Source organism: Euwallacea fornicatus, chromosome 16 (genome assembly GCF_040115645.1).
Source record: "Euwallacea fornicatus isolate EFF26 chromosome 16, ASM4011564v1, whole genome shotgun sequence".
NCBI classification, from domain to species: Eukaryota; Metazoa; Arthropoda; class Insecta; order Coleoptera; family Curculionidae; genus Euwallacea; species Euwallacea fornicatus.
In genome coordinates this window covers 50,940-70,329 of record NC_089556.1, presented here as the reverse complement: position 1 = coordinate 70,329, position 19,390 = coordinate 50,940, and the positions used below count along the sequence as shown (strand labels likewise).

The following is a 19,390-nucleotide window of genomic DNA, read 5'->3' as shown; positions in this document are numbered from 1 at the left end:
TTCAATAGGAAATTTCACATTCTGAATGACTTATCTGGTGCATTATAAACTAAGTGCTCGCATCGTGCAGGTAAGCTGATTTCATCAAACTTCAAAAAAAATCTGAAAATATATTTAAAATTTTACCTCCTATTTTAATAGTCAACATGTGCTTGGAGATCACAATGTATGAATACCATTACTTTGGTGCGAACTTTACCTTATTAAAGCAAGATCTAACACATATTACAGTTTATCAATTCGTGGATAATTATTGCAGCAAAATTCGATATGCTTAAGAACAAAATCGCTAAGTATGCGATATTTAATTTTTTTTTTGTACGTGGTTGCCTTTACGACGTGTGACTTTTTTATATGTATTCAAACATTTGTAGTATCGGTTACTGCTAACATAATATTTCCTAATTGGACAATGTTTTTTGTTATATTATGTGTATAATCACAGGAACACTAAATGGTTTGAAAAAGTTTAAGAAAATTTGTACAGTAAAAATCTGAAATATTTCCTTTCTCATGTGATTACCATTTACAATTTTTTTGGCAATCGCAAGAGTAGCAGTAGAAACTGATATGTCATTCGCCTCTCAGGTGGTTGCACTTTGCGTGACATGGCTGCATTGGTCTCAAATTGTACAATAGTTATCATGAAGGGGTTTGCAAAGCAGGGTCGAAAAAGGATATTTATGTTGAAAATCAGCGACAAAAACCAAAAGAATTTAGATAAAAAATTGCATTTTCAATGGAGAGAATTTTTAATTTTTAACGTGTTTTAGGTATATCGAAAGGTTCCCTCTATGAAGAGGAAGAAAATAATGCAGTTTTTAATACATTTAATAAAATTTAGCGTACAATATAATTTCTATCCTTGCTTATGATTTCTTTACTGTAATTACTATTGAAGAATACATGTGCCTAAATGCAGTTAAAAAGAGACACAGCCACAGTCTGGTTTTATTTAAGTACGTGGTAAACCTTCAAAGGGTGCTTCTTTAAGCGATTCTTAATCAAAAATTCCATACAAACATAGATTCGATAATGCTTCGTTTTCAAGATATTGGATGTGTTGTACATCATAATAAAATTATGCTAATTTAGTAGGAATGATTAGTAAGTGCGTACAAATTATATTCTTTTATGTTTGCAAATATTTCATTACCGAGCTTATAGATTTCTGTTGTTTACAAAATTGCCGTTTTTCTTCCCTTTCCCTCTTTTTTAAATATTACAAACTTTTTATGATGCATAACTGGCACGCTGTTCTCAACGAAGTTATTTTAAAATTGCGTTATATTGACTATTTTAATAATGGCATATACTCATATGTTTGAGTTTCTCTTTAACTATTTTTTCTAAAAAAAATCTACTTTGACTATCGTATAGACTGGAAACAAGGCAATTGTGCACTTAAGTGCGAACATAAGCAAGGTGTTTATGTGTATTTTTAATATTATTACTGGAACATAAGCTCATGGTTATGTTAAAGCAACCTTTATGTGCCATTCACAACATAAACACGTTTAATCCATAGTTTTTCATTTCAATAATTTTTTTTTTCTAGATGCATATTTTCATACAAATAAAGTGACTTTCAATACCGAAAGTGCCCTATCGCTTTTGGTATCAGAATTAGAGAAAGAGTTAAATAAGACATGCTGATGAAAAGTAATTATTTTAATGGAATACTTGAACAACCTATTCACATACAGACATGAGCAGTAATAAATGCAACCCCAAAATATTTTTCATAAACATTTATTCTATCGTCACTTAAGTAGAGAAGTCTATTATCACTAACAAGAAGGTATTAATCATAAAAATAAATAAATAGTAATAAATATATCAACAATAATATTAACAGAATTAGTTTAAGGAGGTGAATATTGATAGTTAATTAACGAACGAGTCTTTTCAATAAATTCGATTAATAACCGAGACATCTTAACGGGTGAACGTAACATTCATTAATATACGTGTTAGTTACAAAACCTTTTCGTCGACTTCATTTCGAAAAACCCAAACAGCAAGAAAACATTTGAACTCTGCAATTGAGCTTCCCCCAAAGATTGCTAGATATTTATCGTGTGAGCAGAACGCTGCGGTTGGTCAGACGCGTACGGCAATCCTAACCTCAATCAACGCTTGATATTGTGTAGATCAAAGAAAGGTGTCAATACTTAGTAGACAAAAAATATTATAAAGGTATTGATGAAATTTACATTGCTTTGAGCATGCAGGTAAGTCCTTAAATTAATATGCACTAAGATCATAATATTCGTAATACAACTATAGATTGATTTGAAATGCTTCTAGAGAAATTTATGGGTTGTGTTAATTTTGAAAATGAACATGTTTTTCTAACAGATTGTCATTTATTGTTTTGGAATAGATCTATAATGCAGAGTTATCTTAGCTTCTAACTAATAATATTTATATACATTTCCACTTAAGTTCGATCTTTACAATAGAGATTACAAATAATAACAAAAAATAGGGACATTAAGTACAATGAGTACCTACTACCAGGGAACTGTTTTCGCTCAGTTCCATATTTACTCTTTATCTCGGTAAAGGAGATCAATTTTCATGTTAATAATTCTTTGTGATCAAGCTTTTTCGAGAAATCTCTGATCTAGTGTTTTTCTTACCCATTTTCTCAAATCATTAATTGAACTAATATCACGATGTAAAATTAAGTCTTTTCTGGTAAAGTTTAGAAACCACACGAATATTAGAATTGTAAAATTTGATTTATCCAGTCCCTGAATTCACTAATTCTAGTGTAAACTCCTGGCTGATTGGGTTCGGCGCACCCGATTCCCCATGATATGATGCCCGACAAAAGAAACCTAAAAAACAACAAACAAATTAGGTATTTACTTAAGAAAAAGTTGTCGAACAAATTTGACAAATTAAGAAAATAATTTGTAAATACCTTTTATCTTCCCTTTGAATAACCATAGGTCCTCCAGAATCTCCTTCGCAGGAATCAAATCCTCCTTTTCTCCATCCTGCACATATGAATATGTGAGGAATATGTTCGATGTATCCGGCTGACCTGTACATTGACTCGCATACAGTATTGTTGATCACCGGTACTGATACTTCCTGAAGAACACTGGGTAAAGGTCCATCTGAAAGATAAGTACTAAATACATTAGAACATCAAATAAAGCGAATTGGGGCACGGAAAGAGAATGATACCGTAAATTCACGAAAACCGCATACGTTGTAACCATATTGCTAAGTTGCTTTTTACGAAACTGTAATATGATAAGTTTCAATATCGAAATTTACTTTTTAATTGTTACAGAAATTAAAAATATTAGTCGCATTCATAATATGATATATATATATATTTAAAAACTCCCGTACTGCATCAATCTATTAATAACATAGTCTTCACTCTGCCAAATTTGATCGACCGTTTTCAAAACAGGAAATGGTAAGTAAATACAACTTGCACAGCAATGCCCAACCAATGGTGATACTTAAAAAAGGTAATTGTATCGCTCAGTCAACAAAAATGTACTTAAACCTCTATCGGCCTATATGTAGTTTAAATAAATCCAAGCGAATGGCCCTCGAGACTATAATATTTGCATGATCATCACGTGCAGCGCTTACAATTTTCTGAATAATAAACTAGACGTAAAAAAAGAGAAATTTATTTTATCAAATATTATTTCATCTCTTTCTCAATCAGCATTTATTTTCTCAAATTTCCTGGTATTGAAAAGAAATCTTCAAAAATTTGCTCCTTATGTTTGTCTGTGTATTTAATTAGCACCTTGTAGAAATCCACTTTAAATCTGGATAAAGCGAAGGTTCATATATTCAGGAGCAATTTAAAGACAATATAAACATTCTAATCCACTGAAGGTAACCTCTTAACGAGTCTAAAACGAGCGCGAACAAACTTTAAGCATTTATGTAATAATAATACTGATTCCTGACGTCATACGTAAGTGTAAATTTAATACGTTTCTGCAGTAGCATGTAAGTGAATAAAATAATTTAGAAAAATATAAGTAACTTTTCGATTAAATACACCAAATTAACTGCTTCAGTGTGAAGAGAAAGCAAAGCATGGAAACTTTACCAAGAAGATAATAACCATGAAAAGGATAAAATAACTATACAGAACTAGTCAGGGACATGGCTTTAATTGCCTTTAACGGTCTTTACAGGAATTAAATGACTTACCTTCGTATAATCGTCCCCACCCAGTGACGTGCGCCGTTCGGCCCACGAAATTTTCATCACTTTTGGGTACGCAAACTGGGATAATATTAGGCTGAAACTGAACAGGCTCGTAAAATCTCAGTAGAGCTAAATCGTATTCAAAAGTTCTGGGGTCGAATTGAGGATGTGATGCTACTATCTGGACACGTCTTTCTTCGTGAAGATATGGTTCGCCTTCGGTTGACAAGTCGTGCTCACCAAGTCGAAGCAGGAGATCACTTGGAGGAACACTGAAAGCAGAATAAATAAGCTCAAATAAATTATCGATGATAGGAATGTAAGATAAGTAAATGTAAAATTCAGATAATATTCAATGTAATACTGGAGTTGCTCCGCGTTCATCCTATGTGGTCACAAAAGTTCCACACCAGAACTTTACCTCTACTACTACTGACTGCTTCATTAAACACATTTAAAACTAACCGTAATATATCGATGATTGCAACCGCATGCGAATTTTAATGGTATTAACAATACACAAATTTATTTATGCTAAAATATTACGATTTATTTTTTTATCGTTTTCGTTTAAGACCGCTTGTTTCTAAACTGTCACGTTAAAAACTCATTTTCTGGAAAACTCTTAAACAAAGTCATGCCGAAAGAAGTTGTATTTTTACCTTTCAACATCAAATTAGTTTTCCAACGTAAGTAGTTACTTGCGATTAATAAACAATCGAAATTGGCCAAGTTTAAAATATTTTTCGTACATACTAATTAAAGCCTAACGTCAGGATGCATTTCCAGACCCGAAATTGCAATCCCATTTATAACGTAACACTTACTTGTCGACACAATGCGCAGCGGTGATAGCCCAGTTTTCATTCAATAATGCCGCTCCACATTTATGCAAGTAAGTCGAGGTCCTCCACTGCCTCAAAGAGATTTGCCAAGGCCATTTCCCAAAGCTGGATTTCTCTCCTCCAACAATTCGGGCTTCGGGCCACATACGTCGTCCGCATACTGACAAGGGTGAAACATTACTTAAATTAGTTCGAGATTTTTTGATAATATGTGAAAATATGCGTTTGTGCTTCCTCTAGCTTCATAGATACCAGAAGGTGGATATTTATTTAGATTCGGAACTACTTAAATTCTGAAAAAATATTTTATAAAAATGGGAAGGAAAAGGGGGCATTTATGACCGCAATGTATGTAAACACGTATTATGCGATGACGGGACATACATTAAGCGGCAAACATATCTTCTGTGTGTTGGTACCGTTAATGGAATTTGACCATTAATCTCAGCAATTTATTTCTCTCCAAGGAAGGTCAAATAAGATTTACTGAAGTTCATCCTGTTCCATTCAAACCACGTGCCCAAGTGTGCTTTTCCTGGCCTGTGCTCTAATAAACCTTCTTTTTATTACGGGCATTAAATATTTAATGGACTTTCGGATTCTGATAAAATTGTTACATTGGATCCAGAATATTCTAACATTTATGTGTTGCCTAGTTGCCCTTAACATATGTTTGTATCCCATTCAAACTCATTACAGTTTAAATTGATGAAATTTGTTAATTATTTTATATCTTTTATATTAAGTATTTTTTGTTCATTGCCAATAGGAAGAGCATTGCTTTAAAACAGCTAGTGAGAATTTAATATCTTAAAAAACATCAGATTTTTTTACAGTAAAATTTAGTCTGGAAATAAGAACCATTCACACCGGTATAACAAAATTAATTCAAGATATATACAAAAACCAACTTCGAATTATCGAGTCATAAGCGGTAATTTCTCAAGCCATGATGAAACGCAAACGCTAAGCAATTATTTTAGCAATTTCCGACTGGTTAAATCGCAGGTTGAAAGTTTTTATTATCCACAGTAAGTTTGAAATTACCTTAACTTTAAGTTTTATAATTTAGAACTGTCTAAACTGAGGAACTAATTTAAGTTGTTGAGCCGTGAAACTAAGAAGGAAATTAAATTTTTAACTGTTGTTGTTAATCGTTATTAATAGAACAAAACAACGTCAACAGAAATTGGTTAGAAGTTACTTTATTTGACAATTTACGTCCTTTATCCGAAAAAAAAATTTTATTACTTTTTTTTTACAATGCTTTTTTGACATTTATTTAACATAATTGCCGGTTGTTTGAGCTGCCAGATATCGCGATGGCTCTTTCCGAGAAAAACGTTGGTGCTTTCTCGTGATCTCTGTGCAAAACTGACCTGATTAGGGGGGCCGAAGTGGCAGCGCAGGAAAGGTGAACATGTAAATTTCGCCTGACGGAAAAATGATACAAGTCGTAAATAGCCATTAATCACGGCGAAACTCTGGGAAACGAGAGACATTGCGGGGTTTAGAAGCATATTGCTGAATCCATGCCGTCGTGTAAATATGAAAATAAATTGCGGCTAATAAAATATTCATCATGTTGTACCTGTCAACATACCAATATTTCCAGAGATTTAAAATGTATTTAGAGTGGAATTTAACTGAAATAGAGGAATTGCGGTCTATTAGCAAATATCCAATATAAAAAAATTAAAACAATATAATAAGCAATACTAAAACCCCCGCCGAGAGACCATGTCATAAACGAGAATTTCTTGAGCCATGATGAACCGCCTACGTTAAACGATAATCATTTACATTACAGAAATTTCGATTTGGCTAACTCGCAGTTCGAGAGGGGTACTAAGTTTTCATTATCCGCAGTAAATTTGAGATTACTTTAAGTTTGAAAATTGTTTAAACAAAGGTATCTAATTTAAATTTGTTCAGGTTAGTTCAGTTGTTGTCAGGTGTGGGGCTGAAGGAAAAATAACCGTTTTACTCCTCATTAGAAGCAAGAATTCTCACAGTTTCTCGCTAAATACCGATAATAGTTAATGATCTCATAAAGCAGAGAATATTCTGCTTAAATAAGAACGCTTTAAAAATAAGTTAATTATACTGTAAGTACTACGGATGAAGTCTAATGGGCTTTAAAACCAACAAGAACAGATGAAATGTAGATCGGATGAACGTGTAGCTCGTACTCTAGATTGACCAGAGCTATGTCTTATTGTTGGTAATTTTTATTTCTTTTGGCTAAAGTAACGAGTTTAAATTACCTTGAATAAGGTTGAAGAACTACGTTTTTACAGGGTCTGACTAAGTAGATGTGCGAAATTATAGATGAGTTTTTTTACCAATGAATCATGAAAACATTTTAGCTGCGACTAACAATTTAGATTCGATCATTGAAGACTTATCGCTAACAAAAAAAACAAAGGCATTAAATATTCATGTAGGATAAAAACTTTTAAATACAGTCCTGAGTATTTCTTTTTTGTTAATTATTATTCTGAACCGTTAACTGTCCGAATGATGACGAATGGGCATGCGAGTTTTGGTATCACTGTTGTTTTACTAATAGGTAGGTCCTTTTTACTTATTTTGGTTTTTGTAAACTTGAAAATGGAGATTATTATTATTTAAAGCAATTGTATTGCTTTCTGCATTTTTAATTGTTATGTTAGCCCGCACCCATGAAAAACTCAATACCGGAGCTTTCTACAAATATACTTACCATCAGTAAAGTCGCTCATATTAATAGGCTTCCCTTCACTCGTTATATCAGTGCTGGTACCAAGACTGCTCGTTTCAATCGAAATTGTGGTTCCTGTGACTTCCGTGGACGTCACAGCAGTTGAACCCTCTGTTGTGACTGACGTTAAGATGGTCCCATTAATTTGTTCTGCATTTGCCAGACTACTTGAGGCAACGGGCGTCACTGTGGTACTCGCAATCGACGAGGTAGCTTGAGAGGCGCTGGCTGTTGAGGAAGAACCTTGAGATAACGAGGTAACCAAAGGTATAATAGTTGAAAAAGGTTGAATTGCTGCAGAGGTAGGTGATGAAGTAACGGGGGATGCAGACTGATTAGTTTCAAATAGCGGTGTAATGGGAGTGACACTTGGAAGTAATACCCAACCATTAGTAGTGACTATAGGAACCCAATCTGCAAGTTAAGTTTCCTCTTATTAACCTATAAGAGATTTTGAAATCATTAGCACCTTCAGTTGTATGATCCACATATGTTTCGTTAATGAAAACAGTATGGTTCTTGGCGTCATCAACGCTCCAAACTACTACACCGTCAGCAGGTTTGGTAGTGGTTCTTGGACTTGTAGTTGCTGGCCTTGTACCTGGAGATTTTGTAGTCGTCCCACTCGTAGTGGGTTTGGATGAACTGGTATCCATGGCAGTAACGCTTGAGCTCCCAATGGGACTTGAACCTTCAAAGAGAAGAGAAAAACCTCTTCAAAGTTGAAATTTAAAACTGTTGCACAAAATCGTACTTGAGGAGGATGTGATAGCTGGTTTGGCACTGGCGGTAGTGACATGGGCCGTGCTTGGTTTAATTGTGCTTGAAGCAGGACTGCTGGCATTAACAACCGTCAGCAGACCACCGGTTTCAACAACTTTGTCAGCGACAGAATTAATAGCTCCATTTTCCAAAATTTGGGTAAGATTTTTCTTTGGAACTGATACTTTACTTGGAGGAGGAGGTGAAGGTAAAGTCGATGTGGAGTGTGATGCAGTGCTAATGGTTAGTAAAGTAGTTGATACACTTGGCTTAAGCGTTGTGGGTCGTTTTGTCAGAAAAACTGATGGCTTTCTGGTTGGTGTTTTGATAGTGGTGATGCTGGGACTAATTGTAGAAGATTTCACTGAAAATTGAAATATAATTTATGATCGTATCAATTAGTAAAACGTAACACGAAATGAGTGGTGATATATGATTATCAGTGTATTCCTTCGCTATCAGCATTATTAACTATCATTATACAAGGCCAATTCACGCTTAGGGCCACATCGACTAAATTATGGTTCATCGTAATGCAAATAAAATCACATCCAGAGGGAGAATGAATGCTTGATACGAGTTTTTTTCTAAAAATAAATTATTTCACATACATCTGCCAGTTGGGTATGTAAATTTTTATTCCCGCTTCTTTTGTGGTGAACTGAATTTAACGAGGAGGCAAAAAAATATACATATATTTCGTATTATGTAAAAATATTTATTACATTACTGTTTACATACGGATACTGTAAATATAAAGTGCGGAGGATCTCTACGTTCATAATCCTTCATGAGTAAAAAAGCGATAATTGACCTTCGATAAAAACCATTAAAAGGCAATAATCATCTTAAGATCATATAGTATAAGCGATGCGAATTGACATGGTTGTGTCTGGCTCTCCATGAAAAATATTTAGCGAAGTAAAAGTATACTATTAAAAGTAATGGATGGCTGATAATCCGGTATGGAATGATAGGAATCGATCACTGTGAGATGTGCTAATCAATCAGAGGCAAATACATGATTTTTTTTCTTTTTAAATTGGTTTAAAAGATCGAAGATATTTTAAATTGAACTCATATTTTTTTTGTGCATAGCTACGCTTAATAGCCTCTCCGAATCATGGTTAAAAATTAATTCCGATATAAAATTCATATTTTTATACAGAGTGAGTCAGAAAAATAGTTTGGGGACAGTTTCTAGATATTAGAAAATATTCATACCAGTAGAGGAAGGTCGGGTAACTTTCCTCGTAGGGTGAGTAGCTGCAGGTCTTCTAGTGCTAACAGTTTTACTAGTGGCACTACTTATGGCAGGTCTTCTTGTGGTAGAACTAATTTTTGGAGGTTTGCTAGGTTTTTGTGTAGGCTTACTGGGAACTTCCGGCTTAGGTGGCCTGGTACTAGGTTTCTGATATGGCTTATGAGGTGCAGTTATTGCAGGCCTGGGTTCAGTGATAGTACTAGGAGATTTGGTTGTAGCTGGTCTAGAAGACTTTAATGTAGTAGTCTCTAGCAAGGCTCCGTCAATTATTTGAAATGTTTGCAATTTTTGAGGTACTGTCGTTAGTTCTGGACTAGTTGAAAAACTTGTACCAGGAACTGAGGGAAGTTTAACCCCGTAAGGTTTAGTCACTAGGGGAGGAGATTTTGTAGGAGTAGTTTTTGTTGTTTTGGGAGGATTTTCAGTTGTCGTAATATTGGGTTTTTTGGTTTGTGGATAGGGTTTACCTGTGCCCGGTATCTGAAATAAATGAAAAATTATTACCAATTAAAACAAATAATCAACTTACAGTCGAAGAAATTATCATCGAAGAAATATTGTTAAAATTAATTGGAGTAGAGCTAAACAAATTCGTTGTCGTATTGTGCAGTCTTTCAGGCGGTTCTCGACTATCCAGTACTATGTTGGACTCAATATTATTTCCTAAGGCTTTGATTGGTTCAATATGGCAGCATGAACCAAAATAAAACCTGTCAATGCAAGTACCCAAATGAGTACCATTGGACTTCAGGCAGTCAATGGCGAACATGCAGACTCCACTGAGTGCTGGGTTTTTCCTTGATACGCAGGGAAGATTCCGTATATTTCTGCCATTGGTTGATGCTGAAACAGAAACGAGTGTGCTAAATGGAATTTTCCGCTAGCTAAGCAAAGAAGTACGAAATAACGTTAAATTATTATAAGTTCCGGTGTAAAGTTAATTATATTAGCCACGGAAACAAGCCATTAAACCTTTTTATAAGACATTCTCCTGTCTAACTGGACTGTGGGACAGGAATTATTACACCGGAATTGGTGGAAAACTGTACCGTTAAATATCGTTAAGCCTATACATTGAGCCTATTGAGAAATGTCAGTATTTTCGGAAATATATATAAATATTTAGAACCTATATAAGGTCGTTCCTTAACAAAATACATAAGTAAATACACCTCTCCTTTCATGAAGGAATTGTCTGATATACAATATGTGTGATTGAGACGCAAATCGTGGAAGCTTCAGCCACTTTAATGGGAATGTATGAACAATTCAATAACAAAAGCCTTAAAGACATGGTGATATTATCGCTAAGAGAACACCATGGTGATATGTATTATAGGCCTCGCCAGGTGTGGGGAAGGTTTAGCGAGGCTTTTGTTTTATTCTCACGAAGATTTTGAACGTACGTCTTTGAGTGACTCATATCGTACAGATATTCGGGGATACTCGGGATAACTCTTGGATCAGATTCGAATGAGACAAGCGACTAAGAACCAATGAAATTAACAGCCGCCAGCCCTTAGAAATATAATCAACGGCTTCGTTTTCTTCCAAACTTGTGTGACCAGAAGTCCATACCTGGGTCAGTTGATTTCTTTCCTCGATATAGCTTAGCACATTTCGGAGGTTCCACGAATTTTGAACGATTTCATCCACATTATCTGTTTTTTCCGTTATTTTTCTATTTGAATTCTAGCAATTTTAAAACATTTTCACAAATTAAATTACTGCTAGAGCACGCCTCTGAGAAGAATACGAGTAGCTATATACATATTATGTAGGTATTATATAAAACGCAAAATATTTAAGTAGGTCAGGCTTGGCAGGTCCCGTTACCAAACACACTTAACAAGAATCTCGCATATCATCACGCTCATCGTTTAAAATCGAGTGTGACTTTCAAGAACGAGGTATTAATTTAGTACCACCGATTATACCACGAAAAGACTAAGCGCCTATTATTGGTGGATCATTATGGGATGTTTGAGCCACTTGATCGGACTTTCATTTTCTTGATCTACAAAGCGGTTCAGAATAATTCGACCAGCAAATATTGGAAAATATCGTAGATATACTAGATAGGCAAAGAAGCTCAGAATGTAGCCCATCCTTGATACTAATAGTAGTAATAAGTTAAAAGAATGTTTTATTTATATATTTAGTTGAAATTTAGCAAAAAATACATCACCAGCAACATGACTTTTTGTCCAATTCATAATATTTGCATCGGTTTGAATGATACTTTATTATCGACACCTATGTCAGTTAAATTTGCAATATGTTTACAGAATTTTAACGAAGTTCTATTACAACTATTTATTGTTCGGTAAAGGATATGCGACGAAAATATGAAACAAATCTAGTTTCCAAAAAAACAAAGGTGAATTGGTTTCTATCGCTGATGCATTTTAATTAACGTGATTCAATACGTAAAGTGTCAACAGAATATTGTCTTCCTTCTTAGGGCCTTACTCATTGTAGTAGCTGCAAAAATAGTCATCCAGATTCGCTGGAGCAATTTTAAAGAAACGCACAGGTTGGCCTTGCACACTAGTAGGGGTTGTAGCTGTTAGTAATTGGTGTGTATACATGGTATCATAACATGTAAGTACCCCACAAACAAGATTGATTATAAAAGAGCACAACTTGTCTAGGACACGAATACAAAACACAATTTCCTGTCTGATGGGAATACTATATCTGTGACATTTTTATTTCCTAAAGATAATCAAAGCAAATAGATCTCTAACATACCGTTAGTTATGTTCATTGGGAGAACGCTCGATTTAGCGAAATGATGCACGTACGCTTGTTTTCAGATAATAATACTCTCATTAATAACTCGCGAGCAATAACCGCAAGAAATGGGACGGCTTTATCCACAATCTTTATCAGTAACTTGACATTCACGAGTCAAAACAAAAATAAATCTCACAGTAGCCGAATCATTCCTGAATGGGGTCAGTTCGAATGACATCACACCGGTGCAAATTTGTCTTAAAGAATCGGGGTCAAACTTAAGTATGTCGTTGGACAAACAGGCGTTGGCGATATTCCCAAGAATTTGTGTTGATTACCTTTTTGTTTTTCGCGTGTTTGCTACTTTACTGAGAAGCCGCAGAAAATCAAATTGTGATGCCCCGGCAGAAAATTGATTTAGCTGCAGATTTTGTAACAACGTCCTTAAAAGTAAAGTCGTTAAAAATGAATAAAGGGCAAACGATAAAACGAGGTAAAATTGCTTGACGCTTTACCTTGGGAAAGTGACGCTTTTTTATAGGTAAAAAAGTGAAATTTATTAATTGTGTTTTCAGGCTTCGGATAGCATCAATTAGTTCACGTTATACTTTCAGTAATCTTGAACATGAACTCTTACGCACTTGATCTTATTATCTTCATTTGCGATTATCTTTGGTAGTTCTTTATTGTAGAAAGGGCTACGCTGTGCGACGGAGTTGAAATTTGCATAATTTTATGAAATTAAAAGTGTTGCAATTTAAAAATAGTGTACTCCTAAAATCACAGAAAAAATAAATTTAAGAAATGTAATTTTTTAAAAATTCGTCAGGATATTTTGTAACACACTCGCATGATTGGCACACAAGCCGCACACGAGGTGTTGCAGTTCGATATGACTCACCTCTTATCGTTCCCTTATATTAAATTCTGCAATAAACTCATGAAAAGGTAACTCGAAGCGGAGATCTGAAGGTAGAAGAGGATGTGGGGAAACTTTTCGTGAAATTGTACATAGCGAGGAAAATAATTTTATAAACAAACACCGTTTTATATTTTATAAACGAGTAAAAATCAAAAATATAAGAAATCCAAATTCCTTCCCATCCCAGCCGTAACTCCCTCGTTTAGCCTGCGACAGTCCTAGTAATAGAGCTTTTATTCGAGACATTTACCCAAATAGCACGTTTGATGCATTACTTTGATCATTTAAATGGACAACTCTAGACAAAGTCATAAAGGCAGCATTAAAGATATTTGTATTATCTAACTACAAGGGGATCGCTTATCCAATTTGCTTTTAAGGGAAATTGAACCAATAACCTCTGCTAGATTGTGCAGCTTGTTGAAGAACAAAGGCTTTAAAGTAACTGCTTCAAGTAAAATGCTGGAGAGTTTGGTTTTTAAGAGCACTTGTGGAATAAAGAAAAGTTCGTACCGTAAATATTTGGTAAGTGGTGAGATGGGAAAGTTTAACTCAACTTATAGCACAGTTATATGAATTAGCTTTATTTTTATCCCTCATGTATATTTTATTCTTAAATCATCAGCTATTGATTAACACACGCAGCAGTCTCGTTATGAACTGAGCATATTCAAAGTAAGAATAAATATTAAACGTGTTATTCCCATTTTTTGCCTTAAGAATAATTCTGGCGAAAGTGAATAGTAAGGCTTTAACTCACCTATGTTTGTCGTTATAAATGCAGGCTGCATGTTATAGACCGGCGAAGAACTAGATAAATCCAATATAAAGGTGACTAAAGTTACTAAAGTGGCTGGCAACATCTGAAAATAAAAAATATCTGTATCTCGTGAGAGCGCTCACATAGCATATGATATACATGGTGTCCCGCAAAAAATAAGCCACCATTGCAGAATGAATTGTTTCGTTGTTACTTAATAATATTAAATAATAGGTGATCAGCTGGTCACACTCATATTTACATATATCTCTCATTAAAGCATAAGTCACGCGTGCATGGTTTATTGATGTCAGTGTGATTACTAGCCCCAAAACGTTCAAATGCACTCGCAATAATATTAGTACTAGTTAACTGATGCCAACGATGACAGATATCCTTGAGTCAAGAAAGTAAATGTGGTACTGAAGTAAACCTTCAACTTGTGTCAGGTAATGTCTATCTTAAAACTGGGCTAAAGATACTGCGGAACTGATGAATAAATGACATTTTAGTGACACAAGCATCCCATAAAGTTTTTCTTTTATTAGTTCGTCTGTATAAGTCTTTTTTTATTTTTACCTACCTTATAAATTTATTCGAAAACTAGGACAACAAACGAAATTTATTACGCAAAAATCCTATGAACTCTAAATGCCTTATCTTAATAAATATTAAGATAATAAAACAAATATCGGGTATTACTGAACTATGGGATCAAACTTCTAGAGATTGTTTAGTGCAATTATGGAAGACATCGAAGTATAAGAACTTATTTCTGCAAATGTCCCTCTAAGGCATTACGGTCTTATGACGCTTTAAGACAGATATATGCAAAAATGTTTTTATAGAGTTTTAATGCGTTTTGCTTTAATTTATTTATACAAAACAACACTATATTGATTGTTTAAAATGTCGTCCTTGAACTTCATTGCACCTATTAAACGACAAACATGGTTTCTGATGGCTTAACTAAAAATTTAATAATCATTTGAAAAATTTCAAATGTCTCAGTGATTCATGCAATCAGGTTTTTCTTTGTTTCCACTGGTGTTTCATAAACCAAAGACCACATATGTAATTGTGACAAATATAATCGCATTATAATAAATTGCAAATTTACTGCATTAAGTTAATATCTAACAAGTGACGATTCCAGTAACGCTGTGGAAATAAACGTCCTACTTTTTCGCCATCCTAAATAACAGTTATTCGTTTGACAATGTAAAAAAATGGAAAATTTGTGTTTTGTCGATTAAAACACATTAATTTCAGATATTCGCCTCAATTAAAATTCGTTCTCATTTAATTCTTGTGCTTGATTTTATGTTTGAAATTTCTTATTGCATTGACTGCAAAGAGAATTTACTCTTTAGACAATCAACGTTTTTCTATTTCAAATTTAGAGTGGCCTAGGTAGTAAAAGTGTTACTCTACAGCTTAGGTATTAAAAGTGACACTTTACAATCTGTTTCTATGAATAAACTATTTAAAGGCGCTATATATACGCATGAGAATTGTCTGGACACCATTTTATATTATTTAAAATTTAGTATTTAGATAATTAGGGTACCCCATGTTTATTCTGTTGCGTTTTTTTAGAAGTTTACCTACTAACAATACTCAAAACTCATGAATGATAATATATATTTATCGGTAAGGAATTTATAATAACAAATGAGACTTTATGGATAGACGCAACTGGTACTTAAGAACTCTGTGGTATTGGTCGAACCTGATATTTGCAATTGAATATCTTTAATGGGTGTTCAAACGACTATCTCTATATCGTATTTAATATCGCCTTTAAGCCGATTGCCCTGTTCGCTATACTCTGATATGCACAAATCTGTTTGCATTAGCATTTATTCTGGCTTCTCATAATCTTCATAAAATTATCACCTATGGTGTTCATGGTTACCTCACTAAATGAGTCGCATCTCGACCACGAAAAATTTCAATATTTTATGTCGAGCAGCTCTCGTTCAAATTGACACGACCATTGTATCTACGACCATACACACCCATTAATTCCTCCTGCTGTAATTATTGTTTATCTTATTACGCGTCCAACATCAAATCAATTCTCATTCTGCTCTACAGTGCAATAAAGAGGAACTAACACTAAAGAAACATGACAAAACAACGCCATCATCTCAAGACGATCTTAACGGGTGACTTAACATTCAATCATCTGTACCGTTGGGTACCGCAAGTACCGAAGAATTTGGGCACAACTTAATAATTCTTCACCGAAAAACCTGTTACCCAACTATTCGGAGGATTCGTTCATGCATAATATGTAGGTCAATCGATTTTATAACTTCGTCGTGCAGAGGTCAGCGAAGTCCTGAATACCTAAACGGTACGAAGTGGTCTTAGTTGAATTACTTTGATGGGTGTCTGCAGAAAAGAGTAAAATTGTTTCATTATTTGACAGACTTATTAGTACAGGTAAGTAGGAAGAAGCAAAACTGAGCAATTTCCTGAAGACTTGAAAGTAAAGCGTAAGTATGGGGAGTTAGGATGACGTGGAGTTTGGATACTGAATTGCTCAGAAAATTTGCATTCATGTTTTCTTTACTACAATCTATCTTTACTTCGCAATGAAAATGATCAACTCGTAATCCTGCGGCTTTTTTATTAATGAAGCCAGGAACTTGAAGCGGCTGGTTTATTGAAGCAGTAAGATATCTGCAAGCAGGATGCCCATTATGAAAAGGATCATATCGAATCAATTTCCATTTAAAGTATATCAAAATATTAGCTACTTAATAATTTCCCTTTGTGAACTTAATTAGCGTGCATGAGCTGCTATTATTTATCAAGTAAGTACGGTGAATGCATACTGTACCAAATCTATGAATGAAACTAGAGAAATACCTTTTAGGGTAGTTCCCAGCAGTTTTTTCAAAAATGGTTTTCTGTGTGGTAGATTTGTGGACACGGCAATTTTTAAGCTAACTTGAACCATACGCTGGCCTTTGAAAGAGGTAAAATTCATTGCCGGACTTTTTCTTCAACACTCTAAGACCTTTAATTGGTTCTGTTACACTGACCTTCTTATGAAATAAGAACATTACTTCATTATAGATTTTTAGGATCAAAATCGGTATGTAAAATTGAACTTTTATCGAAATGATGAAATAAAACATGCGTAAGTACACAGGTACTCTCTAGTAGACCTGCAATTCCGTGTGAGAAGAAAATTCGTAAATTATCGTAATTGAATATGCAATAACCTCTATAGAAATTATTCGAAAAGTAGAAATGGTTAAGATAGAAACTATATTTATGTAAATTGATTTAAATAAATTGAAACTGAATACAACAATGTTATACTGACTTAGAGGTAAATATGACCTATAAATTTTGTATTATTAAACAAAATGCTGATGAGTATTGGCATGCTGTTGGTATGTTGCAAAAGAAAAATCTTTAATTGTGAAACAGGATTTATGTTTTCAGGTTAAATGATTCCCCTGTGAGTCATTTGCAAAAACTCCAAAAAGCTTCTTATTCAGATTGCAAAAGTTAATTATAAGGGACCATTATAGCTTAGTATCTGTTCATCAAAGTGGTTTCGCCTGTTACAAATCCGACATCTACACGGCTGGATAAGACTTTTACGAGTGAGTCATTATTTTCCTTTGTAGTAATCGGTACTGCTTTCTCCGATGACTTAAAACGTTATAAAATTGGTTTTGATGACCCAGAACCCAGAACTACTTGTCATCCTTATTCATCGTTGCTTACATTGAGAATTTTTAATGAGAAATGTATTAATATATTTGTGTTAAGGTCCCTATAAAATCGCAATATTTATTAGGTATTTTTTTAAATGTTGGTTCCATGTTAAATATGATGTAACGTGGGATCTGGACCGCAAGAAATACAGAAAAATACAGATATTTCCTTGGTTTGGTACAGTAATGGCCAATCAAATTTCAAAGAATGAAGTTTTGTTGAAAAACGATAAGGAAAAAACTAAAATTTTGCAATTAATATTCCCATTAATTATTTAGGAATTCGGTTAAAACTATTATTTATATATGAATGTTAAGCATCAAAAATGAAATAATTCGATTTTAAAGTAGGGGGCATATTGCTAACGCTGGGAAACCTCTTCTAACGCTAGTAATACATAACACCACCCGACAGCAGAGATCAGAAACTTACCTCGACAGACTAGAATCACTAGTAAAATATATAAATAAATTAGACACTAAAAAATTTACTACTCTAAACAACCGTAAACTAATTTACATCCTTAAGTCCAGTTAACATTCAACGAACTCAGACGCAACTTCTTTCAAACTTCCCGCCGGATCATCGGTCAACATGTCGCGAATATACACGATCTTAAGGTCCACCAAAATTTCGGATGGTCGCAAACCTGCAGCCTTTTGAGGACCTCTTTGTCAAGGACTATGCGCACTAGTCCAGCAGAAGAGGAACAGTGCTGGAAATTATCTTCATGGGATTCTAGGGGGGTCAACGGCTCTGCAGCCTTGTCGAAGTGCACCAGGTGAGGGGGGGAGTACCGTTAGGCCTTCTTCGAGTTCGCGATCCACTTGCGGCAATCGAGGTGCTAATGGGACGAAGACGACATCGACACCGGTGTTTCTTGTCTAGGAACCCACGGTATATCGGCGCTGCTACTGGGTACTGTCGCGCTGGAGACGAATGTCTTTTTGTTTACACATGGTCCCCCTTATTTCGATTGCGAGACCTCGTTAAGGCCTGAAAGGAGTAGTAGGTTTGAACATTATTTGACAGATTATTAAGGACCAGATTTAATTTTTGATCTGTTGCTAACTAAAATGTTTGATTAATCTGCTTTCTGCGATAGAGTTTTGTTTATAATATGAAAGTGATAATGCATTTTAATCTATGAAGCTTAGATTCTGGTAAGAACTCAGACCAAACGCTGTAACAAAGAACTTGAAGAGCACTGAACATTATCGATTAATAAAAATTTAGAAACATATATATCAAAGTATCTCCAACCTATAGCTGAGTATGTTTCACCAAAATACCAAAACAAAGATACCATTCCTTTAAATTTAGTATTTGCCAGAGACTCCGATCCAGTGATAGCAAAGGCCCAGAAACATTTCGCAAATGGTGCACATGGAAATGTGCAAATGAATAGATG

At 34.5% G+C, this 19,390-nt stretch overlaps 1 protein-coding gene across 1 annotated transcript; it reads right to left on the bottom strand.

The window, feature by feature from the left end:
• Nucleotides 1-1,656: 1,656 nt before the first annotated feature.
• Np (Notopleural) lies at nucleotides 1,657-19,135 on the bottom strand. The gene is made up of 11 exons (XM_066290989.1): nucleotides 18,412-19,135; nucleotides 14,236-14,338; nucleotides 10,344-10,657; nucleotides 9,775-10,294; nucleotides 8,543-8,914; nucleotides 8,258-8,479; nucleotides 7,771-8,202; nucleotides 5,028-5,205; nucleotides 4,204-4,472; nucleotides 2,933-3,131; nucleotides 1,657-2,846 (listed from the first exon to the last, which is right to left on the bottom strand). The coding sequence occupies exons 2-11, from the start codon at nucleotides 14,336-14,338 to the stop codon at nucleotides 2,729-2,731; spliced, it is 2,727 nt and encodes a 908-aa protein (XP_066147086.1). The 5' UTR covers nucleotides 18,412-19,135; the 3' UTR covers nucleotides 1,657-2,728.
• Between the last annotated feature and the right edge of the window lie 255 nt (nucleotides 19,136-19,390).